We start from the raw sequence: 17,483 nt of genomic DNA, 5'->3' as shown, positions 1-17,483 counted from the left end.
GGAATGCAAGGAATAATAATGTTAAAATTAGAGAGAAAAACGAAGTAATGGAATAAAAGTTAAGGAGAGAAATATTCTGAAATGTGTCGAGGGCTTCCACTAACATTAAAGTACGCAGGCTCGACAGATTAGTTCTGCACCCAATTCAGGACACCGTTACTATCCTGTGAATGATGTTTCTTATGATACAATAAACTACTTGTCTGAGATTAGCTTCTTATAGTCACTTGTAAACAAAACCAAATTCCTGGTAAAATAATGATTCATCACTGCTGGAGACTTCTTTTTCCCTAAATTTCTCTGCAAGTGACAAAGACATCTAACTTAGTTGAAACTCAGCATATCAAGGCATTCTCACATCCTTTATGCTAAAATAGACAGGACTGATATCACCAGTGTGCTTTATGATGTCTGTGTGCCATAGGAACATTTAAGAATTTGTTTACCATTTCACTGTGATTAGAAAAGCTTTCATTCATCTCCCTACGGAAAGCGAACCAGAGATCCATTTGAAATCAGAAATTTCTAACAGGGCAGTTTGCACCCGCCATGTCCTGAGTAACAAGTGCCTTGAAATGAAGCACGCTGCCAGCAAGGAGGTGAGCTACACAATCTCAGCACCGTGTTACAACAGTACAACGAGGTTGTCAGTGACTATATCAACCACGGTGAAGCGCTGCAAAAACCCATGCAAACCACTACGGATTAACTCTGGTTAACGAAAGCTTGGTACAACTAAGGGGACAAACAGTGGTACCTCCAAGAGTGCTAACATGATACTAAGGATAAACATGTTTTCCATTGGTCCAGTGTTAATTTAAAATAATTCTTTCATAGAAATCAAGAGTCATTAACACTGAACTATCTGAAGCCATAAAGCCTGAGAAAAATTTGGAAGAAACTCTCAACGCTTATCGCATCTCCAGGCTAATGCACACATGACTGGCACGTATTTGCTTGCTTTCATGTCTATCTTTTTTTTTTTTTTTGAGCTGAGATGGGGTCATTTCTGAAATAACTTCACCCTGTCCAAAGAACTGCAAGAAATGGCATTAAATAGCTATAGCTCTGTAACAAACCATAAGATGCACCCAAGAAGAAGAAACTTCTCTCATTTGTACCAGTTTCACACTGTGTTAATGACAGGCTTTGCAATGGAAAAACTCATTTGCTGTGTACTATGCAAATGAGACACCACCAGCAGCATCTTCAAAGCAGAAATAAAAGCGTTTAAGTGCGCAAAATAAACTTTATAGTGAGATAAAATTATTATCCCACTCATTAGGTGGACCTAATGCATTACCTCTGCTGGCACCTTTGGACTCTGAAACATGCAATGAAAGAAGTCATTGAGGGGAAGGGAGGAGAAAAACAGAAATCATTAAGAACTCTGGTCTTTAATTTTTACTTTGAAAACCTACAATATTGAAACATCCCACAGTTCTCTCCAAATAGAAGTTGCTATAAGCACTTTATCACCTGCACATATTTTAGCATTCTCTACATGGATCAGATGTAGCAGATTTAGCAACCAATGCTAGAGCACTACATCAAAATTCTATTATTCTGTGCAACTGCATTATGCATTAAAATGCCTTGTCACCACTAGATTCTCCCTTTCAAAATAAGTACACGCTCGCTGGGCAGAATATCTATCACGAGAAGACGCTTCAGTTTATCCAGTTTTTGGAAAACAAGTTTAAATTGAATCTTTCACTTTTTAAAGAAATACTTTTGATCTATACTGTTATTTTAAAAGAGTGTAATGGGCTGAATTATCGTCCCATCGCAAGCTTAAAACTGCTGGTTTCCCTCTGAAGGTCAGAGACTCTCTTCATAGGCCTCTATTCTGTCCTAGAGGTGGGTCTGACCTTCCATGTGAACCCAAATTTGTCCCTTACCCAGAAAGTCTGCATCCACCCAGGTGAAAGCTTTGGAAGAGCTCTGAAGCTTGACGATGAGAAAATTTCCTGACAAGCGCATTCTTGTGTGATGGATGGCTGCATTTAATCTCGTCCGCTCAACTCCGGTCTGCCATTGCACAGCCCGCAGCGGCTGGCAGCAGCGCTATGTGACTGACAAAGGTCTAGTGTGGCCCATCCCAAGCTAGTCATGTCCTAGGAACAGTCCCCAGGATACAAGGAGCACATGGTTGTGCCCCATCTTCTACAGATGTTTCCCACTTATGCCCCTGTAACTGCTATAGTGTAGTCACTGTAGCTACTTTTCTTCTACAGATTTCCCAGGAGACCTTCAGATACTTACCCGGTTACTGCTCAGGTTATAAGGGGGTGCTAAATCTTGGCGGCTTCCAGAAAGCTGAAATAGTTAAAGCAAGCAGAATTATTCCTTAACAAAAACTTAAAGAACTGGTAAGTATCTTGATAAACATGAGGAAGGGTGAAAAGAAATTGTTTTGCAGTTAAAGCAGAACTGAAATACAAGAGATGAAAGGTGAAATCCCGATTATTGATCTGGAAAGAGCCTGAATTTGACAAGTTTGATTACCAGTTCTACCAAAGCATTTCATTCCAAATTTTGGACAACAGAAGCCTCACCTTTCTTATGCACTAAACAGGAAAAGATAATGTCTCTACAACACTGCTACAAATTTTAAGTTCAGTAAATACTTGTAACTTGCTTTCAAATCTTCTAAAGAAAAAGAAAAATACAAATCTTTAACTTGATAGCTAGATGAATCAACCTCCAGTGTTAAGAAAAAATAAAGCTAAGTTCTTTTTACATTGTTTTTCCAGATGGTCTGGATTTATGGGGGTGCTTTTGAGCATACTAGCCTGTATGATGAAAGCATGAATATGTGCAGATTTTGTCTCCGCTTAGCAATTTACATGCTCACAAATAGCACAGACAAACAGAAGGGTCAAACAGAAGGAAATTTATTGCTATACTCCATGACTCTGGCATCACAGGGACCTGTCATTGAAAGATTGGACTTGCTGCCCTCAGAACGCTGCAGATGCCAGCATGGAATACTCACCCGATTCACATTGGGAGAGCTCAGGCTCCTGCGGCAGAGTTTTCCTTTTCCCATTAGCTGCTCTTTTACAGCAACTTCCTGCCAATCACAGAGAAGCAAAACAAAGAAAATATGTGTGTTTTGCAAGAATCTAAGCTCCAATCATCCCAGGATAGTTTTATATAGATAAGAAAAATATTTCTAAACAGCCTTACCGCACAGGCTCCGGTCTGTGAAGACTACTGTAATCTAAAACTTGCACATAACATGGCTAGAAGTGTAAAAGTGGATAAACTTTAACATCTAGTATTCTGCTGCTTGGCACATGCAGGATCTTACAGTTCTGATTCTAGGAGACTACTGACCGATGATGCAAAGACTAAGGCTACCTTTCCTAGCTGAGCTCCTATTTTAATCCTTTAAACTAATTATATATGACAGGAAAGTTGCTTTCAATACTTAGAGTGCATCACATTTCACTATTAATTTATAGTGGGCAGGCACATACTCTAGCTTGTTTTGCATAATTTTCTTTTGTACTTGCTTAATTTATATCCAGAAGAACAGTTCTCAATAAATGTTTTTCTCTCTTGTGTTTTTCCTGGTAAACAGATCAAGTTACGGTATTTAATATTAACCCAGTCAATGTCTATTTACTGACACAACAGGTTTGGTTATTTCAAGGTAGAATATGGGCAAAATGACAAGAATTCTACTAGCAACTTCAGAAACTATTACTAAAGCCCAAGCTTCAGAAAGCAAAAGCTAACGCCACACAACTACTTTTTCTGAACCGTAATTAGCAATAAGCTGTCTTAAAACCAAACCAAGGATCCTATAATAGTGCATTTAATGTAAAGCTCCCGGTTGCATCCATCCATATTGCAGGTAGTTGAGTGATAACCTGTCTGTAAAGAGAGCTACAGTTGCTTCTTTGGATGTTTGCCACATGCACACTTTGTAAGGCTGAGGTATGCAGTGAAGTGGTGTTTTTGGTTTATTAGCCACCGTATGCACTTATGAGAACATTTGCATTGCCATACACTCTTCTCGGGAAGCATACTCTCTGCTGTGTGCTACAGCCTTAAAAACAGACCTGGCGCAGACGATCCAAGGTGAGAATGTTCTCCACAGCCAGCACACTCCGCAAGTACTTCTCAATATAGGCTTCAGAGTCGGCTGAAGCTGCATCTTCAACATTTGCTGCCATTCTGGCTAGTGCCTCCCGCTCTTCAGCTCCTTGAGCATCCTAGGAAGATGAAAAGAAATTACATCCTTTAAAAATAAAATAAAAATCTCCCACATCAGTCCTGAAGAAAATGCATTTTTAAAACACACAGGACAGATTTGACATTGTTTGTCCTTAAGGTCAGGGGAAGATTCAGACGCCTTGTTGGAGCTTTCTAAACATAAGCCACATTATGTTGAAGGAATTCATGCCGTGCAAACTGCATAGGTGCTCCTACCACTGTCACAGACATCATCTCAAGCTACATGTGGTTATTGTTCTTTCAGTTTTCTTTTGGAGAGCCTCCAGTGAGACACTGACATTGGTTAGCGAAAGGGTTGCATTCGGATATTTTGTAATTAAAAAGTGCTCAAACACATTCAGGCTGTTACCCATCCTGTGAGGAAAACAAAATTTCAAGTGACTTGCAAGAAAAAGTAGAGCATTGCTTGAGAAACGTTTCAACGCAGAGTGCTAAATACAGCAGAACATAAAAGACAGTGTCAAGCAGCAATCAGACTTTTGGCTCTTCATGTGTTAATGTTTTTACAAGTGCTCTGATAGAGCATCTGTTTGCAAGGAAAGGATTAGCATCTATGAACACGCTCAGGAATCAAGAGTCGCATAAAGACATTACTTGGAAAAAGCCACTTTGTTATTTCTTCCATATCCTCGTGCTCCCTACATTAGGCGCTTCACCTACCCATCTTTACTCCCCCTTTTTCTCTCTCTTTAAAGGGTTTCTTCAAGGATCTGAGCAAATAGATGCTCACTCAACAAAATACGTAGTGACACTGATAAGACACAGGTTACTGCTAAGTCACAGCATGTAAAGGAATATGCTTAATCTTTTACAAGCACCATAGTTCATGCTTGCAGCAGCAAGAGCTAGCATGCTCAAAATAAGGGAAAAAATCAGAAAGATAGAGGCTCTTAGCCAATTTCAGATATTCTGATTTGTTATTCACCTCTGGAATATTTGAGACTATCTCAAAAGTGACACCACAGCCAGGAATGGAACTTCGGTGAGACATTCTTCGGAGGAAACTCTGTGCAAAACCCTGTGGGGAGACAAAAAAAAAAAGGGAAACATTTCTTGCTTTAAGAAAAACATGGTTTAAGATAGTTCAGCTGAAGTAAATGTAGTTTACAATGAAAGAAGTCCAAACCCAAAAGAATAGCCAATAAATATGTAAGAGTCAAAGATTTTAACTTGGAGACAAATCATTTGCTGTCTGTATTTTAGATACAGAGAAAGGATTAACTTCCTTCATTGCAAGGTGACTGCTTAACCAGCACAGAAAGCATTTGCTAGTTCTAGAGGTGTTTTTGTTTTTTTTTTTTTGATAGAGCCCTAGGTGACTTGTCTTGAATATTGACAAGTACAGACATTAAATTCTTGACCAAAGAGATCGTTACGAAGAATGATTTAAGGGGCATGGTCATTGTTTATGCTGACTTGGCGCCTTGCGGGGTTAAGAACTGGACTGTTGAATTAATGCAGAGATGAGTCATTCAAAGATGCTGCTGAGATGAACAGCCGGGAAAGGTTATTGATGAGGATTTTTAGAAACCTAGCAAGAAATCCAAAGGTTTCATGTTGAATAGAAGTAAAAAACATAATTGATTAAATCATAGAAAACAGAACTGATGAAGACTTAACACAACTGTAATTACTGGCATGCTCAATTTATCTATTGAATACACTCTTCCATTCTATATGAGAAAAAATTCACTGCTTTCTGAGAAAAAGCTTTTGCCTGATCGAAGCACCAAGAACTGTAGTTCTTCTATTCCTAGCTCTAAAAGCAGTTTAGAGTTGCCTACAGGTTTCTGGGTGTGACCACACCTCTTCTGCTCTTGCTTCAGATTTTAACTACAGATATGCAAACAGAATAACAATTCAGGCTTTCTGCTTTGTCATTGTCACTGCGAGGGGAAGCTGGATTCTGAGACAATGCTGGACAAACTCTTCCTCACCAACTTTCTCAAGAATAAAATATTTTTCAGGAGATGATGCTGCAAATGGAATGACAACTTTCTGCTTTCTATTTATCAAACATCCTGCTCTCACCTACACATTATCGTAAAAGCACAAGGCAACTGGAAAACATAAAGACCAAGAGTAATGAACTTTGACAAATTACATAAGGGGGCCTCTGCTCCAACTATTGCTAGTTTAACTCTAAATATCTGGATGCATAAATAGAAATGGTTAGCAGTAATGTGTGAACATACCATAGGAGTAGGCAAACACAGAAGTTTCTTCTGATACACAGTTTTTGCAAAACATGAACTCCAAGCTCATAAGAAGTTAACTCTTTCTATTTTTTCCAGTGATTGTGGATAAAGCACGTGGTAGTTAATACAAATAATACAGAATCTCTCATACTTAGATGCCATTGAGCCTTCCAAAAAAAAAGATGCATTATCATCCACAATACAAAAGATACTATAAAAATTACTTGGCAGCTTAAAGTCTCGATGCATGCCACTGATACTGTGCTTCCATTTCAGGCAGAGATGAAAGGTAGATACAAGAAAATAAGAGCCATAGCAGCAGCACATTGCACAAATCACAGCCTTCCCCGCTTCAAGCAGTGATAAACATGGGGCAGAGTGAAAGTGTGAAGGATTATAGAAGACATACCTGTCTGCCATACACATTAACACAAATACGCTTGCGTAACACTAACTGCATTTCTGCAGGATGGCTGAGCTGGACAGTGGCTCTCACAATAAGGTAAACTCTTTCATCTGCTGCTGTTCCTTTACTGAGTTGGATACAGTCATGGACTGTGGAATCCCACGAGGCTTCTGCTTTCACCTGCAAAGGAAAAAAATGTATCCTCTAATAAGCATAATTAGGTGTATAATTAACTGTAATTAATTAAGCATAATTAACAAAAATACATAATACATAAATTTTGAGAGTCAGCTTCTCCATTTCACTCCCTATGAAGAAAAATCCATGCACTTTAGAAGAGGCCATTTAAAAATCAAGATTAGTTTGCCAAATGAAGATGCTGGGATTAAAAATGCCAACTTGCTCAAACTCTGGAATATTTCCTCTTGGGAAAAAAAAAATCTTTGAATACCCCAGATCATTGCAAAAAAATTGTAAAATATACAGAATTACAGGACCATTGGCCTAATTTATTAGGATAAACCAGAGAGCAACAGAGATTGCAGTGAAAAATCTTCCACCACACCACATAACTCTCCCATCTGTATTTGAGAAACAACTTCGCTGAAACATTTTGAGCAACAGAGCAAAAGCTGAAATTTCTCTTCTTGAATGTTCAAATATAAGTATTACTGAAGATTTAAATGGTTTATCTTCAAGCCATAAGAAAAACAGCTTGGTGGCCATCTTTCCAGGCTTTAAAAACAAAACAGAACAAAAAACCCTACCAAAACCATCAGGAATAAAGCTCCTCTAAAAATATAAAAAGAAATATGTTTCAGAGTAAAGAGCAAAATTGTAAGGTAAAAAAAAATAAATGAGAGATTCTAAACCAAATAGCAAAAATTATAAACCAACAATAGTGAAGTTGTAAAACTATGAGCTATGTGGCAAAATGGAGTGTGACAAACGTAACAACGCAGAGGTAACTATGTTAACCATAGCATCAGTTAAGATTGTTTGCTTTTTCAGCTGGGGGCTTCCATACTCTAATTTGCTCAGGAGATTGGTTTATGTTTTTTTAAACAGGAACTCAGAATCTCAAGCTTTTGTAATGCTTGGATTTAGATGAAGGAAGATCCTTGAGCTTCATTCTTTTTCAAGTCATGGTTACACTTCTAGCAAATATTTCCTTGAAAACACAAAGTCAGTCATACAAGAAACAAGTGTTGTATCCTTTGTATGCTGTCTTTGATGCATTATTTTCACATCTGAATATATAAAGAGAGCAATTAAGTGACTCCTAAACTAAATATACTGGTCTGCATCGCTGCTTACCTCACTATCATGATGCTTCACAATCTGCAGTTCAAAGAATTCCTCTTCCTCTTCTGCAACAAGAGTAGCATCCCACCCACCCGCTTCTGGGTCATCAAGGTTATCTTGGGAACTGAAGTCATCAGCTAGAAATAAAAGTGAATGCAGAAGGTGAGGAGACATAAAGCAATTATCCTTTTTAAAAACATCCGGCAAGTCATGAATTCACATTTTCATCACTAATGCTCCAGCTCTTACACTCTACCTACAAAAGAGAAGCTCCCTGCATTGTTCCACTTCAAAAAGAATCCCATTTTTATACCGAAAGTGTGCACAAAGATCTGGGATGCAGACTCAAGCGCGCCTTATGAAGTCCTCTATTGTGCAGGAATCTTCCCCAGCTGTAAACATCCCCGTCTTATCCACAAGCATATTTTCAGCACGACTGCTCAATCACAGTAAGTACGTTGCTCATTTGGCATTAGTTAGGTGTTGTGGGTTGTTTAAAATAAAAATAATCTGCTGGTTGAACAAGTGAAAATACAGTACTTTTCGATCATGATTAAACAAACCCTTCATCTGGTTTTTGAGGGGAAGCTCAACCTGTTCTGGCTTGAGTCCCTCACCATGAATGAATTACTAACTAGCTCCTCTCTGACACCATTTGAACAAACCATAAAAGTAAACAGGATTGCAGCAAAGCCCTCCTCTGCTGGTTATGGCTGGGATAGAGTTAATATCCTTCGTAGTAGCTAGTACGGGGCTGTGTTTTGGATGTGTGCTGAAAACAGTGTCGATAATACTGGGACGTTTTCATTGCTGCTGAGCAGTGCTTACACGGAGCCAAGGCTTTTCATTGCTGCTGAGCAGTGCTTACACGGACCCAAGGCCTTCCCTGCCTCTCACCCCGCCCCAGCAGCGAGGAGGCTGGGGGGGCACAAGAAGCTGGGACGGGACACAGCCAGGACAGCTGACCCCAGCTTGCCAAAGGGATATTCCATACCATATGATGTATATGTATGCATATAAAGCTGGGGGAAGAAGAAGGAAGGGGGGGACATTAGGAGTTATGGCATTTGTCTCCCCAAGTAACCGTTACGTGTGATGGAGCCCTGCTGTCCTGGAGATGGCTGAACCCCTGCCTGCCGGTGGGGAGCAGTGAATGAATTCTTCGTTTTGCTCTGCTTGTGTGCGTGGCTTTTGCTTTATTTATTAAACTGTCTTTACCTCAACGCATGAGTTTTCTCACTTTTACTTTTCCGATTCTCTCCCCCATCCTGCTGTAGAGGGAGTGAGCGAGCGGCTGCGTGGGTCTTAGTTCCCAGCTGGGGTTAAACCACACCACCTCCTCTCAACAGGCAGAATGCCACCTCCCCACTCTCACCTGACGCTTCTAATCCAAGTGTTAATCCTCTCTTAAACATCTTAAGAAGGAGTTGTTCAACTGATTAGGCACTGTTGGCTCCCTGGACTACTCTGGGGTTGCCGCTTTCTTGGCTACAATTTCCCATCTTTGGTAGAAGCATCTGACAAATACAGTATTCGAACTGGATCTTGTATTTGGATGTACATACACTGTTTAAACAAACACATAGGATCACACTTTGTAAAACTAACCTGAGCTTATCATGCCATGTTTTTGTGATATGTGGACGTTATTAGCAGTGACTTCACGTTTTCTTCTAAGTCATCAGTAAAGAAATTACAGGATATAGCATCGGTGATATATCCTTGTAAGACCTCAGAAAGAACATTCCCAACAATAATTTTTTCTTTACACTGGCTTTTGCTGTTCACTCCCTTAGGTGTACTCATTTTGCTATTTCACTAATTTAATATCTGCAAAACATTGGGATTATTAAAATCTATGGTTCCTTCCATATATAATGCCGTGTATTTTGAAACATTAAACAATATGTTTCAGTGAAAAATGTGCACTCTCAAATGCCATTCCAGGCATTCCTTCATTTTATTAACTTCCTTAAATTCTACAATGTCATTGGTTGTACAAAGTTCATTTCAAAGTATTCTGTCATTTTAAGAACCACTTACCATTCAAGTCAAGGAAAATAACGGGAATGTGAGTTTCCATACCAGGCACAGGAGTCCTAAAATTTAAGACAGGGACAATGGCAGCGTTTAAGCTAACGCAAATTTACTCAGCACACGTACCTTACGATACAAGCCGACAGTACATTACATTCAGTACAAGTGCAATTTTAAGCCAGACTATTGATAACCTTGGCAAACAGCTTTATTTTAATTTACTGTTGCAGATTCTGAGACTCAACTAAATTGGTATTTCTTTTATACCAGCTCGCTTAGAATTATTATATTCTTTGACCTCTGCTTTCAGAAAGGTTTTCTCCCTTTAAAATGCTAATAGCAAAATTAAGTTTATTTACTCTCACACATACATTTATTAAATGCAAACCCCTCTGCATTAGTGATGGCAGTGAAGACAGCAGAGTGAGAATCACAAAATCCAGTGTCAAAGTTTTTAAACTAACACTGATGCTGCCATACTACACAGTTATTACTCGTTCTTACAAAGCTGTCATTTAAGGCATCTTTCATATCATGGAAGAAGGCGTAAGACAGGTGGTGCTTTGTTTATTTTTAACATGAAATATTCTATGGCCTAGCACTTTTAAGCTACACAACATTAATAAAGTACTAAAAATGTGGCACGAAGCACAAAAGACTTCAAGACTCCTTGTTGCAATCTTAGCTGCAAAAAAGGGCTGTAGCCATCTCATGACAAACTTGGACTTGATGAACTTCATGGTGAACAAGAGCAGGCTGGAGTCTTATGTAATATATAGGGTGCTTGAATCATATTAAACATTTCCTCTGGTGCAAACATGTTCAAAACAGATTCTTTCTCAAGTAAGTTTCCTGCAGCTCCACTGTTTTCAAACCTAGTCAAACACTTTGATGTGAAAGTTGATGTGTTTCCAAACAAGCATTTGCCATTTTTATGTTTCAGAAGTACAAGCTTTAACAAACTTCAGCTTAAACCTGCATGACATTCAATTCAATCAACAAATACTGTCAGAGGTTTGCTTAGAAAAAAATTTCAGAAAGTTGAAAGCAACTGAAGACAGGTGGTTTGAAGTGAAACAACCTTGCTTCCTTACCTGCTGTTGTCAGTTGTAGCTGCTACAGTACAGCAATCTCAGTCTAGAGTAGTTTATTATTTTTAATGTTTAGAAAATTACATGGAACACTTGCTGACTAAACAGACTCTGTGCTCAAACCAGGAGTGCAACAAAATGCTCCTGTAGATGCATTTTTATTATGACAGAGCAGCCTTTTAAGTGAATGAACTAGGTAATTAACATATTAGCTAATTTTTTTAAATGGTAAGTGCAGCGGTAATAAATATTGATTCTGTTTTTTTCAGAAGGTCATAATTACACTCTGATCAATAATAGTATCATAAATAGCATTTCTGGATTTCAGATACACAGCCTAATAAAATAATTTAAGCAAGAGGCCCAATTTTAACAACTTTGCTCATACAGTGTACAGAGGGCAGATTAAGGAAAGCAAAATATGGCAACAATCCAAGCCAGGAACAGAGCATGCATCATTTTTACATTTGTTCTGGCATATGGCAATGTATGTTCATACCACTCCGCTGGAGCTCCAGGGATCCCACTGCCAGCAGAAGGAACCATTACAGCATTCCTTTCTTCAGTGAGTGTTAGCCTCATCTCTAAAAGCTGTGCCTCCCGATCTGCATCGTCTTCTGTTTTATCTGGAGAAGCAGGATGACAGTCAGGACAATAGAGAGCATTTCTTACTCAGTGCCTTTATCATGTGTTGATGATCTTATACCATCCATAACAGAATAAAACCCACTCTGCTCAGAAATTCAGCACACAAAGAAGAATCACACAGTATCCAAGAACAACAAATAATTTTATATAGGCCTCTCTAATTTTAGTTTCACTGAAAGCAAATTACTGGTGAGTTCAGAGATTCAACTCTCCATTAACTTCTTTTTATCTTAATATATCGCAAAATTTTGAAAAGTGTATGCACATGTCTCTCTCAACCTATCACTATTGTTACCTTTAACAGTATTTTGCTTACCAGGTTTCCCAACAAGTTTTTGCAATTGCTGATCAAGATACTCCTGGCGCTTTGTTAAGGTACACAGCCATTTCCGACGGAGCCTCTCCAAATCCCTATCCTGTAAAAAAAGAAAGAAGTCACGTTAAGTATTGACCCAGGAAAGCCAAGGTTTCCTATTTGTGGCTTACACATTTCCTCAACCCTTCTGCTCATCCCGTAGCCAAGAAGAAGATAAGGACACAGTAGACCTCCAATGAACCACTTAGCTCTTCTCTATTTTCTTTTGCACAAGACAACTTAAACAGAAACACAGAATAGCTTAGGTTGGAAGGCACCTCTGGAGATGGTCTAATCCAATCCTGCTCTGTGGCCAAGGCAGGGTCAACCACAGCAGCTTGCTCAGGGCTATGTCCAGTTGCGACTGGAATATCTCCAAGGATGGAAACTCCACAACCTCCACAGGCAACCTGTTCCAGTGTTTGACCATCACCACGGCTAAAAAAACCCCACATTTCTTATGTGAAGTGGAGACTTGTTGCCTCTTGTCCATTCACTGGATACCACTGAGAAGAGCCTGGCTCTGTCTTCTTTACCCCTCTCATTTACATATATTGACAAGATCCCACCTGAGCCTCTTCTTCTCCTTGAGGCTAAACAACCCCAGCTCTCTTAGTCTTTCTTCACAGGTCTAAACCCTTAACTTTCCGTATCTTATTTGAAGTATTTTTGCTTGCCAGCCTGAGGCATCTCCTTCTCTAGCTGTTATTCTGTACTACCCTGCTGAGCAAACTTCACTTTATACATATTCTTTGCCCCCAAACTAGTCTAAAACTTACCAACCACTACCTTGTGGCAAAGCTGGAAACCCCAGTCCTTATCCGTGACTCACAATTCACACTCAGTGTTTAGCAGCCTCATACTAGGAGTCCATCCCTGCCCCACATCATGCCACTGTCCCTAGCTATGGCATTTGCAACTGAGTCTGTAAAAATATTTTTTCTTAAGTGTTCTTCTTCAAAAAAAAAACACCTCAGTATCCTTAAGAACATTCAGTTCATTTGTCTCTGGTGTAGAAATGCTCAGAAATGATGAATGATGCTCCACATGCAGCATGCTGGGTGCCACAAAGATGAGCTATCAGCTCTGGGATGCCTTCAGGCAAGCCTCTTTTATGGCAACAGCAGTTCAGATTCCACAAACTATAACAAATACTTTATCAAGAAAAATGGGTGGATGCAAGACTATAAACTACAGTTGTATTACTCACCTGCAGACCCCTACAAGTATGCTGGAATCTGTGAGAGAGCATTAAACCTAAATCTCTGGTTGCTCGCATTACACAAAGTTGAGATCTATAATGATGATGATGTGCTTTTTATAAAGTTATTCAGAAGAAGATGAAAAATATATCACAGATATTGTACCTCATCAATTCCCCTTTAAGGCTCACGTTACCAGGACATTACATATATTAAAAAAAACAAAAACAAAAACAAAAAAACAACAACAAAACTGCTGTCAACCAACAAGCCCCTGCTGTCTTAGGGCTCCAGAAACAGAATCCTCCTTGCTTGCCCAAGGGTTGGTATGCAGCATACTCCAGTTCTCATACACATAGCACACTCGTAGTATGAAACAGCGTGAAGTATTTTGACTGCATCTTCAACACTACCATGCCTGTTCTTGTTCTTAACGAGGACCATCTCAATCTAACCATAGTTTGTCAAGAAGGAAGATTCCTTCCCCCAAAACACCAAAGAAAAAAAGCAACTGGATCTTATTTTGAAAATACGCATTAAGGCATCTTGTTCTTTCCCTTCCACTCCTCTAATCCACCATACAGCTTTGTAGCATAACAATCTATGCAATTCTTAAGCTTTTAGTCTCTTCAGAAGACAGGCTGTCTATATATCCAAGCAGTACAGCAAAGATAACATGCTGTTCCTCCTCTAACATGTTTTAATCTGAAAACGTCTGAGTTTGTAAAAAGAGAGAACCAAAATTTTTACCTGATAACTGTCCATTTCATCCTCTTCTTCCTAGGTCAAAACATGCAAACCCATGTCATTAAATTTTTTTGATAGCAGGAAACACAGTGAATGCAAAAGCTGTAACTATTTTAAGCAGTATTAGCAATTTTACATAAAAGTCTGAGCTTAGCAATGGTATGATCATAGAATTGAAATGTATTGACATCCCAAAGATTTGCTGCTATCAGCTCATCTAAACACAAACTAGAACAATCCAACAGTTATAATGGAAAAAATTCACAAAAATATAGCTAGTAGAATCCTTCATAGTTGGAAGCAAGTGCAATACTTAAATTGCCCTAAGAAAGAAATAGGAGTTACAGTGAAACAACTTGAAACCTGTTGATCCTGGACAGCAAAGAAAAATGTGCTGTTTTACCTCCAAGAGTTAAGTATGAATGTTAATAGCAAGCACTGAAAAATCAAAGTCTGGCATAAAGGACTTGAGGTAAGCTTGCCATAGCATTTAGAGGAGAAAAATTGTAAAAATCTAAGCCAATTGTTAGGGAATTAGAATAACTGTCTCTGCCACACCAGGAGTTGCAATGCAGACTTTCGACATTTTGATTTCCATTGTTTTCTGATGGGAGACACCACCTTTCGTTCTCGACATTCATCACAAGCAGAGCCACTTGCAATGAGTGTAAGCAGGACTGCCACCCATGCACAGTGAATGGAAAAGTAATGAGGATCCCAATCCTCATTGAGTTATTACTTATCTATTTAAGTAATAACAAGCCACTGGAGTCTACTTTGGTATCTTAGTAATGAAAGCAAAAAGACTTAGCTAAGCTAAAATTAAAAAGCCATATAGAAATGGCATTTTCTTAGTTCAACGTCTTCAGAAAATCTTTCACATTCCACTGACAGTGATTTACTTGAGACAGAGAAATGCTAATAAGGGGACTAAAAATCCAGGTGTTCAAGTCAGAAGGCTATTGTAAGCAAGAGGACTAATAAATCATGGTTTTCACTAGCCCCTTCCCACATGGATTGTGAGTCAGACACAACTCACTAGTTTCTCTCTCAAGCAAAGCTTAAGTCTTTCTCCTTGAAAGAACATACTATTTTGTGGATTGCCAGCTGTCAGATAGGGTTGGAACTGGTCAACAGATCAGAAATTCCCTGGGGAAGAAACAGGGTGAGACAAACAGAATGCTCACTTGGGGCCTTGTCCCCTTACAAAACAGGCAAAAAGGGGCATGTGTATGTTGTGGGTGTGGTCTAGCTTTCAAGTAAAATGTGCAAGAATCAATCATTCTGTCTCAGAAGAGAAGAGTCTCTTAAAAAACCCGCTCTGTTCAGGAGTGGAAGAGAAACAACAGTTTACTTGCTCTATAGGATGTGGGTGCTGGGGACTGCTGTGACGGAAGGGCAGCTAGAGAGCCTGCAGGCAGAGTCACTAGCGGAAGCGTAATGGGGAATAAAAGCAATAAACTGCCTGGGATGCTGCTGAAAAACGAGATCTCTGCAAAGGTGGAAAATATTCCCCTTTTTGTGCTCCTGATACGTGAGGTTAGGAGACAACGAAAACCCCAACTACTTCAGACCTCACAAAGGGAAAAACAATATTGATTAAGCAAAAAAGGGGAACAGACACGCATTAAATCATACTCTGTCAACAGAGTAAACATTATGGAAAGCTGGGAGATGTCCCAAAAACTGCTTGACATTTAGTTGGCTTTGCCTCAAGCAGGGCAGCTAATCAAGCACATCGAGAGACTTGCTTATTCTGTTGCACCAGATTTTGGCTTGCTAACTCAGAGGAGTGACTAAATTTTAATTTAGCTGTTGGGGGAAAATAACAAACTGCACTAGATACTGATAGAAGCATCTCAGAAAGAAAATCCCTAAAAACAGGTCAATATTACTTGCACTTTTAAGATGCAGTGCTTCTGAGGTTGTCAAACAACTGGCCAGCATATACTACGGGCCAACAACTGGCTCATATAATTCTAACATTTGTAACGCGACACTATTTGAATCTAAGTTCCGTTGATTTATTTTAATTTGAATAATTACTTAAATTTGCTGCCATATCTAATATTTGAAGTAAGATCTACTGGACAAACTCCTAATGAATTTTAGAAACGTTGCCATTTTCTTTTCTTTGAATGGTGTGTTAGGGCTGTGCTGCTTTTAAGGACAGAAAAAGAAACCCCCAAACCCGAAGAGAGACAGAAGGTAGTCTTACAAATATTATTTTTGCCATAGAAAACAATATTTGATTAAGAGGAAGGTCTTCCACAACACTTTCTGAAAGATGGGAGGTTTAAACTATTCTGAATAATCCCTAAAACTACCATCAAAGAAATTCCGACAATTCTTCTTGACATTACTTTATACGTTTAAAAAGTTGGTTCAAAATATATCCCCCAAAATCAAATTAAAACTTGAACAGGGTTGCCTCCAACTGCAACAAACTTAGGACATCACTTCATGCCTTTACATGTCTGGGAAACAGCCATAGCTGACAGGAAATATTCAGACTCTTACCTGATAATTTTCAGGTACTTTTTGTGACTTAACATGTTTTATTTGGACACAGCCAATGCCAACAGACAATATTGATTCCTCCATCAGTGGCAAGGTCCCAGATTCCTGTACAGATCTCACTTCAACCTGAATTCGTCGAGATTGCCCCTGCCCAAAAGAACAATTTTAAGTGCTTGGAAAAAAGAATATAAAATGCTGAAAGCTTAATCACAGAGAGACCTCTACTGGCAGTTACGGGCAAGCAGCATTATATTTTTATTTTGTGAAGAACAAAGTGGTGAGTACTACAGTCTCAGTGACCCAGTGTTCAAGAGATACCTTTTCTGTTGCAAGCATTTATATTTACAGGATTTATGTATTTACAAAAAACTAAAAAGAAATTTCAGCACTCAGCAACACCCCAGTTTACTTTTCCGGAGGGTTTTCAAAACATACACTTATAAAATTTATTTTTAATAATTTTGAAGGCAGAGAATAGGATCTATTCCCCACCTACAAAAAAGGAAAGGAAATAGTCTAATTTGGTCAGCTACTGGAATTTCAGTGAACTTTTCTTGACTCTGGTCTTCTCGACTGAAAATTCTTACCCACTGATGCTATCAATGCAGCAAAGTCACTGTTCTTTAGTAAAAGCCATAGGGGAAAAAAGACAAACAATGAAAAATCAAAATCCAAAGGAGTTGGGGAGTTCAGAGGTGCAGCCTGTATCTAACTTTTACTAATTCC

At 39.0% G+C, this 17,483-nt stretch overlaps 1 protein-coding gene across 1 annotated transcript in view; it reads right to left on the bottom strand.

The window, feature by feature from the left end:
- Positions 1-17,483, bottom strand: part of LOC104619230 (kinesin-like protein KIF13B) — a gene marked incomplete at its 5' end in the record, with an annotated part of 54,355 nt that overhangs the window by 22,531 nt on the left and 14,341 nt on the right. The window contains 12 exon segments of the mRNA XM_010285030.1: positions 1,304-1,324; positions 2,266-2,319; positions 2,999-3,076; positions 4,074-4,226; positions 5,174-5,266; positions 6,856-7,032; positions 8,170-8,294; positions 10,201-10,256; positions 11,785-11,911; positions 12,250-12,349; positions 14,241-14,270; positions 16,758-16,904. Coding sequence (XP_010283332.1) covers positions 1,304-1,324; positions 2,266-2,319; positions 2,999-3,076; positions 4,074-4,226; positions 5,174-5,266; positions 6,856-7,032; positions 8,170-8,294; positions 10,201-10,256; positions 11,785-11,911; positions 12,250-12,349; positions 14,241-14,270; positions 16,758-16,904 — 1,161 coding nt within the window.

The sequence above is a fragment of the Phaethon lepturus genome, unplaced genomic scaffold (assembly GCF_000687285.1).
Source record: "Phaethon lepturus isolate BGI_N335 unplaced genomic scaffold, ASM68728v1 scaffold20614, whole genome shotgun sequence".
In the NCBI taxonomy this organism is placed as follows: Eukaryota; Metazoa; Chordata; class Aves; order Phaethontiformes; family Phaethontidae; genus Phaethon; species Phaethon lepturus.
The sequence above is the reverse complement of the archived record's forward strand: the minus strand, read 5'-3'. Positions and strand labels throughout refer to the sequence as shown.